The sequence below is a fragment of the Dermochelys coriacea genome, chromosome 16, assembly GCF_009764565.3.
Source record: "Dermochelys coriacea isolate rDerCor1 chromosome 16, rDerCor1.pri.v4, whole genome shotgun sequence".
NCBI classification, from domain to species: Eukaryota; Metazoa; Chordata; order Testudines; family Dermochelyidae; genus Dermochelys; species Dermochelys coriacea.
The window spans coordinates 14,579,147-14,595,912 of NC_050083.1; the positions used below are offsets into that span (position 1 = coordinate 14,579,147).

The following is a 16,766-nucleotide window of genomic DNA, read 5'->3' on the forward strand; positions in this document are numbered from 1 at the left end:
GGTTACACTGGGCTGCAGTGGAAAAGACTGTGTGACTATTAGTAGGGACCTCACACCAGGAACAGGCAAACTTTTGAAAGAGGCACTTGAGTTTGAAGGCCCCAGAATCTGGCCCCTCCATCTCACAGGTGTGTTCTGTTGGAAAATGGTCCTTTGATAGTAAAATCATCTCTCTCAACAGAGGCTGCAACAAGTGTGAGCATCCCAGATGGGAGACCCTTATCCTCATGCCCCAGGAAGTGGGGTTTGTTGAGACTGCAAACATGTGACTATCCCTGTCCCCTTTGCTCACCCTGACAGCTCTCTCCTGGAGATGGTGGAATTGAAATTTACAAGTTTCCTGCTCTTTCAATAAGCAGGAGCCTTATCCATTTCAATGTTGGCATGTTTCCCAGTTGAGATCCGGGTAGAGACCAGAGGAGTGTGGTCAGTGACAGGCATATATTTGGTAATCTCCTGGGCTTGGTGGCATTTAGACTTCATGATGGGTCAATAAGAGGAAGTTAATGAAGGCTCAGGGGACTGTTAATGGGTGCTGGTGTTTTTAACCCATAGCTTGTCAATTCATACCCCCTCACATCAGTATTCACTAAACGCTGTTTCAATTGGCTGGCTCCTTTCTCTGTGACACAGTGAGCCGGTGGTGTCAGTTTAGTTTCCAGTGACAATGATCTGACCCAGGTATTGTCCTTTGGCTGGCAGAGCTATTTGTTATACTGCTGTTCCTTCTGATGGGAACTGGATGGCTCAGGTTGCTGGTAATAGCATATGCATCTCTGCGTCCTCTGTTCAAATTTAAGAATAAGTCAGTAGTGGCCAAATAAACATCCTGATGGCTGATTAGTGGCCTGTGTTGAGTGAGTTTGGGCGTGTACTTTGTGGGGGCATGTGTGTCTCAGGTCAGTTCTTATAAGACAAGTGCCCAGCAGGGTTACATTCACTTTATGCAGGAGGTATGCTCCCAAAGTGACACATTCCAGCTGGTGGTATTTATATGGTAGTTTATATGAGTTATGCATCCCTTTACACATCACAAAAATCCAACCCATATGTCCCAGTTCCCTAACTTGTTCTGTTTCTTCCTTAACTTTATTTTGGAAACTAAGGTTTCAGGTACTGGTCTGTGAAGTTTCAGAGTAGCAGCCGTGTTAGTCTGTATTCGCAAAAAGAAAAGGAGTACTTGTACACCTTAGAGACTAACAAATTTATTAGAGCATAAGCTGTAGCTCACGAAAGCTTATGCTCTAATAAATTTGTTAGTCTCTAAGGTGCCACAAGTACTCCTTTTCTTTTTGCGAATACAGACTAACACGGCTGCTACTCTGAAACCTGTCAATTTGCAAGGCACTGAATTTAGCCGTATAGAGTGTAATGCATCCGATGAAGTGAGCTGTAGCTCACGAAAGCTTATGCTCTAATAAATTTGTTAGTCTCTAAGGTGCCACAAGTCCTCCTTTTCTTTTTGGTCTGTGAAGGTATTTCCCTAGCTTATACTAAGAGACAGAACAAATGTCTTGATTTTGACAAGTTCCCTATCTGCTTATGCCAAAGCTTACTTCAGCTAATGCAAGGGATGCAATGGGATACTTAGCATAAGAAAACAGGATTATAGTCAAGGTATAGGCCAATTTAGGCTATATAACTGCTATATTATTTGTGCTCAATGCATACTAATGTGTCTATGGTGCGGCAAATACATATTATAATATGAGATATATCTGCTAGCCAGCATATGTTGATCAGCCTCATAAACACCAGAGCTGGTCCTAACTGGCAATTTCAGAAGAGAAAGCAAAGACTGGACCACAGAGGCTAAACTCCCTTGTCATTCCTAGCAGTGGTTGTTCTGGGTCCCGTTCCTTTTCTGTGGATAAAGGTAGGGCTGTGTTCTCCAGGGCACTTTTTCCCAGCACTAAAGTAACTCAAAGGACATAAGGGGCTATTGTATGACAGAGAAACATTGTCTGCATGGGGATTATCATCATTGTTGACCTAGTCCATTAAGAAACAAAACTCCTGCCCTGGTGTAAACGTCCTGTCTCATCAAAAGGGACAGAGGGTACACCCAGAATTACTGTAAAATAAAACATTTCTCTGAAAATGCTCCATGAGATGCCAGCTGGTGTTTTAGGTTCTTCTGAAAATTCCCCTCTTAATCCCAGCCTGCCCCATCTGCTCTGGTAGTGGCTGGCTAATGGTGAAATCAGGAAGGTCTGAAAGGAAGGTTCGGGGAAGCTAAGTCATTGCTGGGCATGTGGGATGTACTGGTTACTAAATCTGCCTGTTTTTCATTTACTGACAGCACTGAGCCAAACTCACTACGGGTATAGAGTGGCATGGCCCCATGGGCTTTAATGGAGCTCTGCCGCCTTTACATCAGCAATACATTTGACCCCTTGCCTCTAGGAAGAAGTGAAAGTGACTTTTCACTGGGATTGTCCACATTCTGGGCACTCAGACAAGACTGGGCAATTTCCTGTTTAGCTTGAACCAGCGTGTAAACGCCCCACTCATCCAAGTCACTGCACGGAATCATGAATGAAATGCTGATTCCGGGCATTGGCAGCAGGAACCACAGGCAGTGGCAGGTTGTATGCCTGTTGTATGCCTGACCTGTTCCTGTCAGAGCATCAAGCCTCGACAGCACACTAATTGACACTGAGGTCAGCAGCCTTGGGCTGAACCCAGACAGTCTGCTAAGGCAGAATTGGACCTTACATCAGAGGAATTAGGTTTGAGAGTAGCGGGTCACCTGGTGGAAATTGGCAGAGAGTTTGTCACCAGCATGAACATTGTTTGAGCATTTCCACCAGCTCTGCTGCTAAGAGAATCTGGGAAAGGGTCGGCTAGCACATGTGTGCACTGGATTTCGTTCCCCTGAGCTCAGGTGAGGCGCACCAGAATCAGGGGCTTCCATGGCAGTCATGCCCCAGATGAGTAAGTCCTTGGGATGTCTGTGCTCAGAGCCAGGAGTGTGATTCCCAACCCAATGAGACACGCTTGTGTTAGCTCTCCGCGCACTAAAATCAGAATGTAGCTGTGGCAGCACAAGCAGTGGGACGGGCCAGCTGCCCCAAGTATGTGCCTAGGGTCTCGGATGGGTGCACGCTCGGGGGCAGCTAGCCTGTCCCGCTGCTCACGCCACCGCAGCTGCACTCTGATTTTAGCGCACTAGCTCACTGACAGCTAGCAGGGAGTATGTATCCTCGAGCTGGGAATCCAACCCAGCTCTAAGTGTAGACGCATTCCTCTAAAGAGTAGCATTTTCCTCCTGCCCCCGAAGTAGCACTTGGCTTCCCTTCCACACTCTGACGGTTTATCCCAATCACCACACCCAGAGCGCCCCCTGCTGCCCAGTCAGTGTGGAATTAGGGACTTCCTGTTAGCAGGTTGGTAGTTAATCCTGGGATTCACTAGGACAAGCTAGCATGTTTTTAAATACAGCTTGTCCTTTGTGCGGACAAATGGTGGCTAGCATTGTGTAAGTTTTCTAACATGGTGCTTTTTCCCAGTATAAATGAGGCCCAGGTCCCCTTGGTCAAGTCCCTGCCCCTCTCAGCCCCTGCCTCAGTTTCCCTATTTGAAGTCTTTCCCTCTTTGGAATTGTAGTGTGTGTGTGTGTGTGTGTGTGTGTGTGTGTGTAAGTAACAGGAAGACAATGCTTGGGAATGTCTCTGTGGATTCTGTTTACGCTGCCACCACAGGCATGTGTCCTGACCTTCTCCCCCCACCCCGCCCTCCACTCGCAGCATTTCACACTTGGCTGGGTGCATGGAGTTATGAAGGGTGACGGCTGCTGGGGGAAGCAGGATCAACATTCTGTCCTAGTGGTGCAGATCCTCCAATCCTGACTGCCACATGTGGGATCAGGGTCATGTACCATCCTGCCAATGCAAAATGTTCAGATCTGCTTTAGCCCTGCCATGTCTCCGAGCAGGCAGCTGGCATGCCTGGTCATGATTAGGATTCCATCTAAATTGTTTTTCCTTGTGGCCTTTTCATGTACAGTTGGATATATTGGTCTCATTCGCTTACCTCTTTTTCAGGACATTTACTGAGCGCTTGAGGAAGGATTCCTGCTTGTCCACCAAAGAAAGGTAATGGGCCAAGCTGCTTTTTGCATTTCTTGTTTCTTTTGTGGTCTCTGTGCCTGGCTGCAGTTTTTGTGTAAACCAGGTAGCTAGGTGGAGTCGTGGGACTCTCGGTGATCTCTCTGCTTTTGTGCAGCTACCCAACCATCAGACTGATCAGGAGAAATGCTTTAGTTAGGAGTGGAAAAAACAGTGGTGAGGGAACCCCCCCACCCCATCCCCCGGAGCCTGTCAGCTGGGATCTAAGGCCCTGGGGACATTAGAGAAATTTGCATCATCTGACCTCCACGGAGGTCCTGACATTGTGCAACTCCCTGGAGTTAGGCTTTCTGCACTGAAGCAGGGTGGGGTTTATGCCTATGCAGCTGAATGCGGTACTTTACAAAGGGAGCTGCACCCAGTGTAAATCCTGCTTTGTGCTGGAGCAGTGCAGTTGCAGTGTGTGTTGGTACTTACGTAACTTGCCAGGCTTGAGAAAGTGGCAGCAAATAAAGGGCAAAAGTTAAACCACTGTCCAGGTAATGAAAACCCGGTTACATTATGTAACTCAGTGACTTGCTGAGCACCCTTCAGGGAGGTTAGTTATAACATCCTGTCATTGGACTCCATGCTGTACTGGTTTAAGTGGCATGCATGGTCCTAGCTAGGGGGAGAGCTGCTCAGAAATTTGGCTGGTTCACTTGCTGGCTTGTTTAAAATTGGCTTTCTGTGCATCTCAGCCTCGGTGGAGTTTGAAACTTGCTTTGTAGCCACGTTCAAGTGAATAAAACGTGATCACCATAAACCAGCAAGCTAAGGCCAAAGGAGACACAGCAGTATTTAAACTGGAGTGAGTCTGCACCAAGTGCTAACAAGTCCACAACTACCTGGGACTTCACAGGTGTTACTCTGCTGCCATGTTCAGCTTTATGGCAACACCAGGGACAACCTCCACTTGAGCTCCAGGAGAATCTCCACAAGCAGTATGAGGCCTTTGACATTGGTGGACGGTTCTGATTTTATCCAGTAGGGGGCAGTGGTGCACATGCCAGGTTCATTGCAGCACTTACCTGGGTTCATGGGAGGTTCGGCTATATTATAGAGCCCTCTTCCCAGCACATACCCTGCCATTAACATCTCTGTTGCCCACAGAGACTCTAGCTCACCACACCCCATTGGTCTCTGCCATTTAACGAGTGTTTAATCTGCAAGGGGACTTTGCTCCTCACAGGTTGGTTACTCATTCCCCAGATCTCTTCTGAAGGACCCATTGGAAGCTCTTTGAAAATCTAAATATGTTTCATCCCCTGGGTCCCCTGTCTGCTGCTGGATGAATGTCTCCTGTTCCCCTGGCAGGCTCACTCTGCCCTCCTACCTGAGAAATAAACCAGGCTGTTGTATGCAACCCCAGCAGGGGGGCTGAAGAGTTTCTGTCTCTGACTGATACTGTTGTCTCCCTTCCCAGGCAAAGTGGTGCTCTGGCTCTGAATGAGGGTTTCTAGTCAAAGAGTCTGTGGTTTTTAATTAGCGGTCAAATCCCAGAGTTGGAATCACAGCTCTGGGAGAGAGCAGCCTAGAGAACAGCGCTTGGAGCCAGGACTCCAGGGTTCCTAGATTCAACTCTGCAACTTACTGGCTGGATTACCTTGGGGTTAGTCAAGGCCCTGCTTGGTGCCTCAGTTTCCCTCTGTATAAAATGGGAATAACAATAGTGGCCTCAGGGTTAACTAGACAAGCTCCCTTCCATGCTGGGCTGAGGGGCTGAGGCCTTGTCTGCGGTGGAGCACTGGTGAGTCCCTCACAACGGCAAGTATATGATTGGGTCTCCCTGCTTTCTCCAGACACAATGTCTCAGTCCAAGGGCACAGTGGTTCTTGCCTACAGCGGTGGCCTGGACACCTCCTGCATCCTGGTGTGGCTGAAGGAGCAAGGCTATGATGTCATCGCTTATCTGGTGAGGAGCTCACATTGCCTCATGCTTCCTCTCTCTGCCGCCCCCCACGCCCCATCTTTTCCTGACACTATCTAGCCCGTCTCTTGCAGGCGGGGTTCTGTGCAACAGACTCTGGAAAAGCAGTGGCTGGGCCCCCCTGGGGTGGGGTTTTCTGTGTTCTGCTAAACACTGGGAGCTGTCAGAAAATAGCCATTTTTGCCAGCTCCAGGGCTGCTGTGAGCATCTGCCCCAATGGTGCCGGGTCTAGCCGCAGCAGTGGGGAGGTGATGTGCTCGCAGGGCCTTGGGATTCGTGATCTTATTTAAAAAAAAAAACCTCTCTGCTCTTTTCTCTGTCAAAAGTGTCCCGGGGTGAATGTGATTCAGAGGGCCCCGCTTCCCAGCCAGGGGCCCGTCAGGTGTCAGGGCGTCAAGGCAATCATGGTGAGGGAACCAGCTAGAGCGGGTCTGAAATGTTGTTTCAGTGGAAAACCCCATTTTCATCAAAATGGAAACCTTAGAAGATGCTGATGAAATTTTGCTTAGGAAAAAAGGAAGTGGAGCGGTTTGGCCATTGGGGGATGGAATGTTTTGACTTTTCATTTCGAAACAATTTTTCAAACTGAAATTCCTTTTTTTTTTTAATCAAACATCTTTTAAACCAGGGGTTCTCAAACTGGGGGTTGTGAGGTTATTATATGGAGGTCTTGAGCTGTCAGCCTGCACCCCAAACTCTGCTGTGCCTCCAGCACTTATAATGGTGTCAAATATATAAAGAAGGGTTTTTAATTTATAAGGGGGGGTGACACTCAGAGGCTTGCTGTGTGAAAGGGGTCACCAGTACAAATGTTTGAGAACCACTGGTTTAAACAGTCGAAATGGGACCAGACGGCTTCCGTCGACCCGCAATGAATAGTTTTCAAAATTTTGTTTTTGCAGGGAAACTTCCATTTTCTTTTCTTTCTTTTTTTTTTAATTTCATTCCGTTGTGGAATAGAAAACATTTCAGTATCTTGGAATTTCCCCAACAGAAAAATGCTGCTTCCCACTCAGCGATAGCCCCTCCTGGGGCATGAGAGGGTTAGTGGGGCGGAGGCAGGGTGAGGGTGACAGTGGGGTCCTAGCTCCAGATAATATGGGGAAACACACAGTGCTCTTCCTATTGCGTTAATCTTTGCATGCAGGAGCTGAGGCAGCAGCCATGACCCTGCTGCCGTAGCTGGTTAAATATTGACTGTCTAGTACGTTCCCGGGTCAGTGACCCGGGAGGTTCTGCTCAGCTGGCACATTCGGTGGCCAAGTGGGACATGGCCCCTCTCGAGCCATTGTTCCCAACTGAATAAAATGGGACCACTGAGAAACCTGGACATCAGCCTTGCAGTGCTGGAGTGAGACCTGCCATGCCAGCCTTACTGAGCAGAGACTCTGCCCGGCTGGGGGCGGATGGCTAGACTCCCAGTGTCCCCAAGGTGAAGGGACTTAGCCAAGGGCTCTGTCTCCTTTAGATGGCCAGGAAGGAGGCCTTTGTTAAAAGGGGATCTGAGTCTATGAAGCAGGTACAACAGTGACTGCAAACAAACAGATTCCCCCTAATGCACTGGAGAGGTAAAGAGCAGCTGTCCATGAGCCAGGGGAAGAGGCACGAAGTCAGCAGGCAAGGGGGTCCCGTGCCACTCTAACTCTGGGCTGGGGGTTGCTGTTGGTTACACCTGGTGGCTGAGGGGCAGGAACAGAGGCGTGCTAGAGAGGTGATGTGGCTGCACTTAGGCTGGGAGGTGTTGGTCAGTGTCAATAGAAATGAGCATTGTTAATGCTGGGTGATGAGCAAGATTCAATAGTGAAGCCGTAAATGGTCCTGCTGGGACCGATCTAGCAGAGGGGACTGAAATCTCCATGACAGTGCGTTGGCTTTTCCTGCCAAGCAGGCGACTCAATCCAGACAATTTTAGTGATGCTTAGCGATTATGGAAAACATAATCCTAACTATACGTATATAATGATGGGGCCTAAATTAGCTGTTACCACTCAAGAAAGAGATCTTGGAGTCATTGTGGATAGTTCTCTGAAGTCATCCGCTCCATGTGGAGCGGCCGTCAAAAAAGCAAGCAGAATGTTGGGCATCATTAAGAAAGGGATAGATAATAAGACAGAAAATGTCATATTGCCGCAATATAAATCCTTGGTACGCCCACACCTTGAATACTGCATGCAGATGTGGTCGCCCCATCTCAAAAAAGATATATTGGAATTGGAAAAGGTTCAGAAAAGGGCAACAAAAATGATTAAGGATTTAGAATGGCTTCCGTATGAGGAGAGATTAATAAGACTGGGATTTTTCAGCTTGGGAAAGAGGCGACTAAGGGGTGATATGATGGAGGTCTATAAAATCATGAGTGTTGTAGAGAAAGTAAATAAGGAAGTGTTATTTACTCCTTCTCATAATACAAGAACAAGGGGCCACCAAATGAAATTAAGAGGTAGTAGGTTTAAAACAAACAGAAGAAAGTATTTTTTCACACAACGCACTGTCAACCTCTGGAACTCCTTGCCAGAGGGTGTTGTGAAGGCCAATACTATAACGGGATTCAAAAGGGAGCTAGATAGATTCATGGAGGATAGGTCCATCAATGGCTATTAGCCAGGATGGGCAGGAATAGTGTCCCTAGCCTCTGTTTGCCAGAAGCTGGGATTAGGTGACAGGGTATGGATCACTTGATGATAACCTGTCTGTTCATTCCCTTTGGGGCACCTGGCATTGGCCACTGTCAGAGGACAAGATACTGGGCCTGATGGACCTTTGGTCTGGCCCAGTATGGCTGTTCTTAGGTTCCCCACTGGGCGCCTGGTGACCTAGAGGTCTCCCGAGTAGGGCAGCCTCCAGGCCGCATCTTGTGGCACCTCTGGGGAGCCTGGTCTCCCCTGCAGTACAACTTGCTCAGAATGACCAGGGAAAGCACAGCTAGAAAGGCTGGGTCGATCTGTGTTCTAACCTCTGGCTCAGATAAATTGCCACAGCCTGGAGCCTTCTGTCCCTGAGGGGATTCCTCCCCCATCCTCTTACGGCCAGACGCCAAATGACTGTGTGTTCCTTCATGCCTTGGAATACTTGAGACTTGTCAGTAGGAGCCCGGTTGGGCCACCTGATGGGCTAGGGGCTGCCATCCTGGCCGGGGCTGAGCTGTTCAATCTCTTTCTCATTTTTACTTCCAGGCCAACATTGGGCAAAATGAGAACTTTGAAGAGGCGAGAAAGAAGGCGCTAGCTCTGGGAGCTAGAAAGGTAACACAAACCCCGTTGCCTCTTGCAGGCGTAGCTCTGTTCTCAGTTCTGTCATAATGCCATCCCTGCAGCTCACGGACAGGCGTGCTATGTAAATCATACACACGCCTGGGGAGTTAGGACCAGATTTCTGGCTGCTTCAGCTCCATAAGTACAGGGCTTTGCCACTGGGCCAATGAGAGCTGCATATCTGCTGGCTTTTCAGAATTTTGGGGGCATCTCCAGACTCTGGATGGGGTTGGCGGGGTGTTCTCCCTCCTCTTTGTCCAAGGTCAGAAACGTTTTCAGAGATTTCCCTCTATAAATGGCCAAACCACCAATAAATCCTAGATGCAAAGAGACATTGCACATAGCCACATCTGTAACTCAATGTGTCTCCCTTGTTTCCTTAATCCTTTATAATCCTCGCTACAGCCAAATTTCTATATTTCTTCTCCATTTCTCACTTCCCTCTATCCCTTTTCTTTTGCTTCTTCTCCTCCTCCCCAGCATTTCTGATTTATTTTCCCTCTCAAACCTTTCTTCGTGCCTTACAAACAAGGAGCAGTCATTTCAGGGCGGGTGGGTTCAAGGGATGGTTGACCAGCTACAAAGCCTTTCTGTCTGTGTTACTGGTTCACATCCAGACCAGGACTTAGAGTCATTCCCACCTGTTTGGTGGTCAGCAGAGGGAGGTAGCCCAGGGAAGCATGTGCTACTGCCATGATGTATCTGTTCTAGGACTAGAAAAGGGGCTTTGGTTTCTACAGTTGTTGATTCAGAACCTTTCACCCACACCTGGAAAAGGGGAGATGCTTATATGAGTCATTGGTGACACTGGGCTGGTTTCATCCTCCACTGAAATCAGTAACGCTTCTCCGGGGATAAATTTGGCCCTTTGTCTCCGGGAAGTTAGTCAGATCTATGGGTGCAGTTTATGGAAGACCTCAAAAGCAGGTGGTTGGAGCAGAGTTCCAGCCCCTACGGGATGGTTCGTCTATTGAATAAATGGATTTTCACCCCCCAGCAGCACCCTATCCCAGCAGGAGCCCTGGGCCACCCTTGTTGCTTGGGGCTCTGTCTTTATTGTGCAGGTTTACATCGAAGATGTCAGCAGGGAGTTCGTGGAGGAGTTCATCTGGCCGGCGGTTCAAGCTAATGCCCTGTATGAGGACAGGTATCTCCTGGGCACCTCGCTGGCTAGGCCTTGCATCGCACGGAAGCAGGTGGAAATTGCCCAGAAGGAGGGAGCCCAGTTTGTTTCTCACGGAGCCACCGGGAAGGTAAAAGAAGGGCAGGCCATTGCCTGGCAGTGGGACTGGGCTTTGGGTGCCTAGGAATGCGAGGCTGGTAGATAGGAGTTCCCCCACCCCCACCACTTTATAGATGGGGAAATTGAGGCACAGAAATATGATTTGCTGACTATCACAGAGCAAGTCCCTGCTTTCGGGCTCTTGGCTGGAAGCTCTCCTGCAACTTCAGTTAGAGTTAGCACTGGCTGGGAAACTTTCCTTTAAAAAAACAACAACAAAAAACAGATGAAATGTCCTGGCTTATTGAATGGAACTGACATGTTTTGAGTCAGCTCAATCTGTGGCTGCCCGAGGTGCCATGGTGCCTCATGGCAATTTCATCCCTTTGTTGATATTTCAACCTTTCATCTTCCTTTGGGTCTAAAACAACCCTGGAAATAACAATCTTTCCACTGGGATGGCAACTCTGATTTTCACCCAGCTCTGGTTAGAAATTTAAAAAACTTGTGTTTGCACGGAAGGGGGTGAAGAATCCTAGCTCCCTGGGCCTCGCCAGGCAACTGATGGCACAAATCCTGGATCAGGAGGAGTTTTATTTTAAAGGGTGGTGGTGATGGGGGTGAAATGAGCGGCGTTGTTCCAGCTGCAGCACTGGGGCCATTGTGGCTGTGGGAGGCCCCCCGGGGAAGCAATCTCCAGTTTTGGTGCTGAGTGTGGCGTGCTGGGCCAGAGTGGGAGGGGGAGAACTGCTCATCCCCCTCCCTCTGCTGGTCAAGGAACCTGTGGTGCTGGGGTGAGGCTCAGAAATGGAGGATTAACAGACGCCCTGCTCTCTACAGGTGTGAGAGCACAGTCGCATTCTTGGGGAACTCCAGTAGTGGGTTAGTAGTAGGGAGCCCAAAGGTTTGTTTTGACCCAAAGAGTGGCCTAGTGGACAGAGCACAGGACTGGGACTCAGGAGACCTGTTCCTGGCTCTGCCACTGATCTGCTGCGTAGGTGTGGGCAAGTCACTTGCTGCTCTGTGCCTCAGTTTCCCCAACTTATAATGGGGTTAATGACACTGACATCCATTGTACTGCACTCTGAGATTGCCTGATGAAAGGTGCTAGGCATTATTTTTTATTGTGCATGGGTTTGCTGTCCCATTGAGCTCTGTGTCGCAAAGCCCCTGGCTTCAGTCTGGGCTGTGGCTGATCTTTCAGTCCTCAGCAGTAGGAGAAGCCTGAGGAACCTGGGTACCCTGATTCGGATCCAGGTGGAAGGCGTTTTAAAAAACCAATCTCTCCCTCTCATCCATCTGCAAACACGGATTGCGGGAGTGATCTCAGAGCCATGGAGCTGGTTCCCCTTGGCTGGATTGTTCTGTAGAGAGGGGGCAGAGATGTTGATACCAGATCGGAAAGGTTTTTTTTGGCCAGCATTTACCACTAGAGGGGGCTAGCAATCTGCTTTGAAAGGCAGTAGTCAGGTGTAGCTCGCTCACTGACCCACAGAGCAGGAGGTTACATGCAGAGATTCCCCGCTAGAGGCAGACAGAGACCACAGGACGGGTGCAGCTCAGCGAGAGAAGCTACCCATATAAACCAGATGAGGGATGTCACTTTATTTCCTATGGAAAATGAACTGGAGCTTTCTCATAGGGCTGGTCAGTTTCCATTTTCCTTTCAGCTAGGAGTTGCTTGTCCTCCATAGCCCTAACAAACCCCTGATGGTGAATTGCATCAAGGGAAACATTGCACAAATGGGGTACACCCCCTGCCCTGCCTCCTTGCTAAAATCCACAAGTCTCCCTGCGTACACTCTCACCACTTGTCGTTGGCCAGGTTAGAGCCTCTGTGGAAAGTGTTCATGCAACATATGGCAAGAAAAGGCCTGGAGACAGAGGGGGTTGGAGGCTGCTTCTCCGTACTTACCATTATAAAACTTCTGTGCTTCCAAGCTGGATGCATGTCAGAGTTCTCCAGGTGATGATGTAGCCTGGGAGAGTCAGATGGGTATCAGACCTCCAGGGTCCACAGAGAAGCAAAGGGATTCTGAAAAGCATCCTAGGATCCTAGATGTGTAGGGCTGGAAGGGACCTGCACTGAGGCAGGACCAAGTAAACCTACCTTTATGGTTAGATATTAGGAAAAACTTTCTAACTTAAATCTCTCTCGCTGTAGATTAAGCTAGTTCCTTTTGTCCTACCTGCAGCGGCCAGCGAGAACGATTGATCCCCGTCTTTTTCATAACAACCCTTAACACACTTGATGTCTGTGACTGGGCCCCCCCCCCCCCCCAGTCTTCGTTTCTCAAGACTAAGTGCGCCCAGTTTTTGTAACCTTTCTTCATAGGTCAGGTTTTTAAAACTTTTTATTGTTTGTGTTGCTCTCCTTTGGAATTGCTCCAATTGTCCACATCCCTCCTACAGCGGGGGGCCCGGAATTGGACCCCGTACTCCAGTGGAGGCCTCGCCAGTGCTGAGTAGAGTGGGACAGTTACCTCCCAGGCCTTACACTTGACACTTCTCTTGATATACCCCAGAATGAGCTTAGTTTTTTTCACAATTGCACCACATCGTCACCTCATTTCAATGTGTGATCCACTCGGAGCCCAGATCTTTTTCAGCAGTGCTGCCACCTGGCCAGCTGTGAGCAGGGAATACTTAAACTGACTCCTGGGTGCAGTAGCAATCGTCAACCCGCGTATCTTGTTGCTGCAGGGATATTTTGGAGGCAAATAAGCTGAAGAAGACTCAGAGGACCTAGCAATATCCCCTGCAATTATACGGGCTCAGGTAGCATTTTAGGGCTCTCAAATCACTACTTCTCGTAAGCTGGTCACCAGCGGGAGACGGGGAGAAGCTTCCTGCCTCGTGCAGTGCCGTGTGTGTGGGGATGGGTTATTTTATTTTATGTCATTTTGAAGCATCTGGTACTCGTCAATGCTGGAGACACGCCTGAATGAGCCATTGCTTCTGCTGGGGCATTTCCCGTATCCCGTCTTGCGCAGCCCTTGTGGGTGTGTCCCAATCACTCTGTTTGGAGACTCAGCCACCTCTCCCGTCTTCCAACCATCCCCCAGAGGGCACTCTTGAGTGATGTGGCACCTAGGGAAAAATCCCTCCTCTCTGCACTGAGCTCAGCTCCCCACTTTCCAGTTAAAATGTCACCTCCATTATTGGGTATTGCACTAACCAACCCTCCTCCCCCTCTTCCAGTGACCACAAGCAGCAAGGAAGCTGCACCCTAAGCTGCTGCCAAGTCTCTAACTTCCCCCCCATCCATTAAGCCGGGTCGGAGGGAGCGTGTGCTGGTAACTCGACCCGGGAGCGTGCCATCCCCGGCTGAGGCAGCAGCAGGGGCTCCAGCATCTTAAATGCGCACCATCTGCAGCGCCCTGTCTTGGGAGCAGATGGACTTGTTTGGGGCCTGTAAGGGAAATGAGTGCCCTGGAATATGTGCGTGTGTGTAATAGTCCCGGGGGGGCCTCCTTGGCCCAGCAGCAAATGTAACCAGCCTGATCTAGGGAAGAGGGGGTGCCCCATTTGCCCGCGATGTTGTTGAATTGGGCCTTTGTCATCTTTCTTCCCCTAGAAGCTCCCGGAGCTGCTCAAACCCTCCCTCTCCAAGGTACCTGGCCCTTTCCAGGGAGCTTGTTGGCAAGGTCTGATAACGAAGGGGTGTCCAGATTTACCAGATCATCAGCCATCTCTCCTGCCTGGACTCTCATGAATCACCCCTGTTCCTAGGGAGCAGGGCATACAGTAGCTCTGGTTTAAAGCCAAGAGTAGCTCTGGTTTAAAGCCAAGTAGCTGCACTAGGCTGGGTGTGGGACTGCAGTTGCGTGCAATGGCCCCTGGCACCAAAGGGCCAGGTTGGCAAAAGAGTTTGGCCCTTTGGGTGCGTGTGGGGAGGGGAGCTCAGCTAGTTGGCCCTTTAAAGTGACATTTAAAAACTATACCTTAGGTAGAATGCACCCATAGTGCTATGGGCACTGCTTGATGTACGTGGAGGCTATTTCTTTCTCCCCTCCCTCCCGCCCTGGCCAATACTGGTGAGAACGTCTTCGTGCTGTTCTGCCATCCTGCCCATGGCGCAGTTCTTCCCCCAGTGCTGGTGCCAATCGACTGTTCAGCCTTCACTATGGGACATAGATGCATCTGGATGAATTCAAGATACGTAGACCACAAGTTAAAGGTGGAGTCTCTGTCTCAGGGCTTGTCTACATGGGGAAGTTTACTAGCATTACTCTACCAGTATAACTGTTTGGAAGTGACCTAAGCTAAACCCAAAACAGGTCACTCTTATTCCATATAAAGGGTGTGCCCAGCAGGAATTATACCAGTTTAGTACTGCTGGTAAATTTCCCCATGTAGACAAGTTCTCTGCTTCAAATGTCTTTCCCACCTGTGATTGTCTCAATCTAGCTACTTGTGCAATATCCAGGATCTTTATGACTGAAAGCCCTGAGTGGTCTAGGAGCTGGAGGTCCCTTCAGGACAGTTCAGATTGGTTGCGTTCCCCTTGTAATGATTTGCTGCCCAAGAGCACCGTTCTCAAATGAGGGGCCCTCATCTACCTGTGCCCAAGTCTGGTGCGCTTCTGGGGGCAATGCAAGGGAAACATGCATGGCATCAGTTAACTAGCATCATGAATAAGATGTTGATGTACCTCACTACCCTCTAGTGGATGGAGCCAGAACTGCTCAGCTGTGTGCCATAGGCCCTATATTGCTAGCAGCTAATGGAGATTCTCCTTATGCTTTTGATAGAGGAGGATCTGGGTTCCATCCCTGTTCTGTCGTGAAGTTCTGAATGGCAGCATAGCACGAATCAGACTCCTGAGCAGCCACAGATTTGTTACTGGATTGTGGCAGACCCTTGGGTTTATTCATTCGAACTAGATGGCATCTCCTGTTGAGAGACTGCTTGTTATGGTTCCTGGGTGCTACGGCAGGGGATGATTAATACAGGTATTCAAGCTTGGAATGGACTTACACATCCCTGTGCAAACACACATGTTCTGCCAAAGACTTGGCCTCAACAGTGCGTTGCGAGGCCATCGCTGACTTTCCCAGCTCTGTGTAGCGCCTGGCTAGGAGCTGAGGCAGAGACGCATAGAGTGCTATGGCTGTGACATGGCACTGAGCCAGTATTCATCTTCTCCAGGCATTTTCAAACAGATGGGTTAGTGCTTGCAGCGAGAGAAGGTTAATTAGAGACTGATACTGTCTGGGTCTCTCTGGCTCTCATGCTCTTATAGTGGTGTACTTAGGGGCTACTTGCCCATTAGCCGCCGTCCCAGGAAATATGGCAAATAGGGGGCGTGGACAGACCAACCCTTACTTCTTTCCCTAATTCAGGTTTTTCCCTTCTTTCCAATAACTGCACATTTCCTAGGCCTAGTTGAAATATTGACGATTTTGTAGTTTCTCTTCCTCAATCCAAAGCTGCAGAGTTTTCCTCCTTGTTTTATTTGCCAACAGTGGGGCAGAAGATTGAGTAACTGGGCCGGAACCCCGTCTCGTTGAAGCTGGGGACGCTTTATGAGCTAGGCTAGCTGAGGATCTGATCTGCCAAGACTTTCACAGTCCCTCCCCCAAACCTTCCCCACCCTTTGGGTCCTGCTGGGCTTTGGCCTTCAAGGGCCTGTCCAGGGAAAGGCCGTTGGGACTGGGTAGGGATATGATTGCCTGTGGGGCTGGCTTGTCCCTCGCTTGCTCTCACAGTGGGTTGGGAAATCCACAAGGTGTCACTGGTTTTGATAGACTCATGTTCTCGCATCTCATCTGCTCTCCCAAAGACTTCTCCACCTAAGCCTGAGCCCCTGGAGATGGCGTGCATAGCCCCGGACATTGGCCCTGGCAGGGGCACCCGCGAAGGGGACAGAGACCGAACCTCAGCTCTGAGTGGGGACAACAGGCTTGCTCCATGTAGCCTGGCTCTGGGATGTTGTCTTCTTCATTCGTTGGTGGTGGCGTGGACCAAGATCACAGCCTTTCCCACCAAGTCTGAACTCGCGGGATGGGGCTCAGGGCCATTCCTAAACTCCCCTCTGTTCTGTTTCAGGGGAATGACCAGGTTCGATTTGAGCTCACCTGTTATGCCCTGTGCCCTCAGATCAAGGTAAGGAATTTGGACTATTGTTCCCACTAAGCATGGCTGAGTCACAGGTTCCCTTCAGGACATCTGACTGGTGTGGGGAAGGGTCTCGAGTATCTGGCTGTCAGGTTTGCCCTCTGCACAAGGGTCTATTCGTGTATTCTGGTATG

The 16,766-nt window shown here is 49.5% G+C and overlaps 1 protein-coding gene across 2 annotated transcripts in view; it reads left to right on the forward strand.

The window, feature by feature from the left end:
- Positions 1–16,766, forward strand: part of ASS1 (argininosuccinate synthase 1) — a 78,747-nt gene that overhangs the window by 3,384 nt on the left and 58,597 nt on the right. For both annotated transcript variants that reach the window (XM_038374642.2, XM_038374643.2), the window contains 5 exons: positions 4,047–4,097; positions 5,912–6,024; positions 9,213–9,281; positions 10,355–10,543; positions 16,564–16,620. In XM_038374642.2, the coding sequence (XP_038230570.1) occupies positions 5,917–6,024; positions 9,213–9,281; positions 10,355–10,543; positions 16,564–16,620 (423 nt within the window). In that variant the 5' untranslated portion in view covers positions 4,047–4,097; positions 5,912–5,916. The remainder of the gene's footprint in view (positions 1–4,046; positions 4,098–5,911; positions 6,025–9,212; positions 9,282–10,354; positions 10,544–16,563; positions 16,621–16,766) is intronic.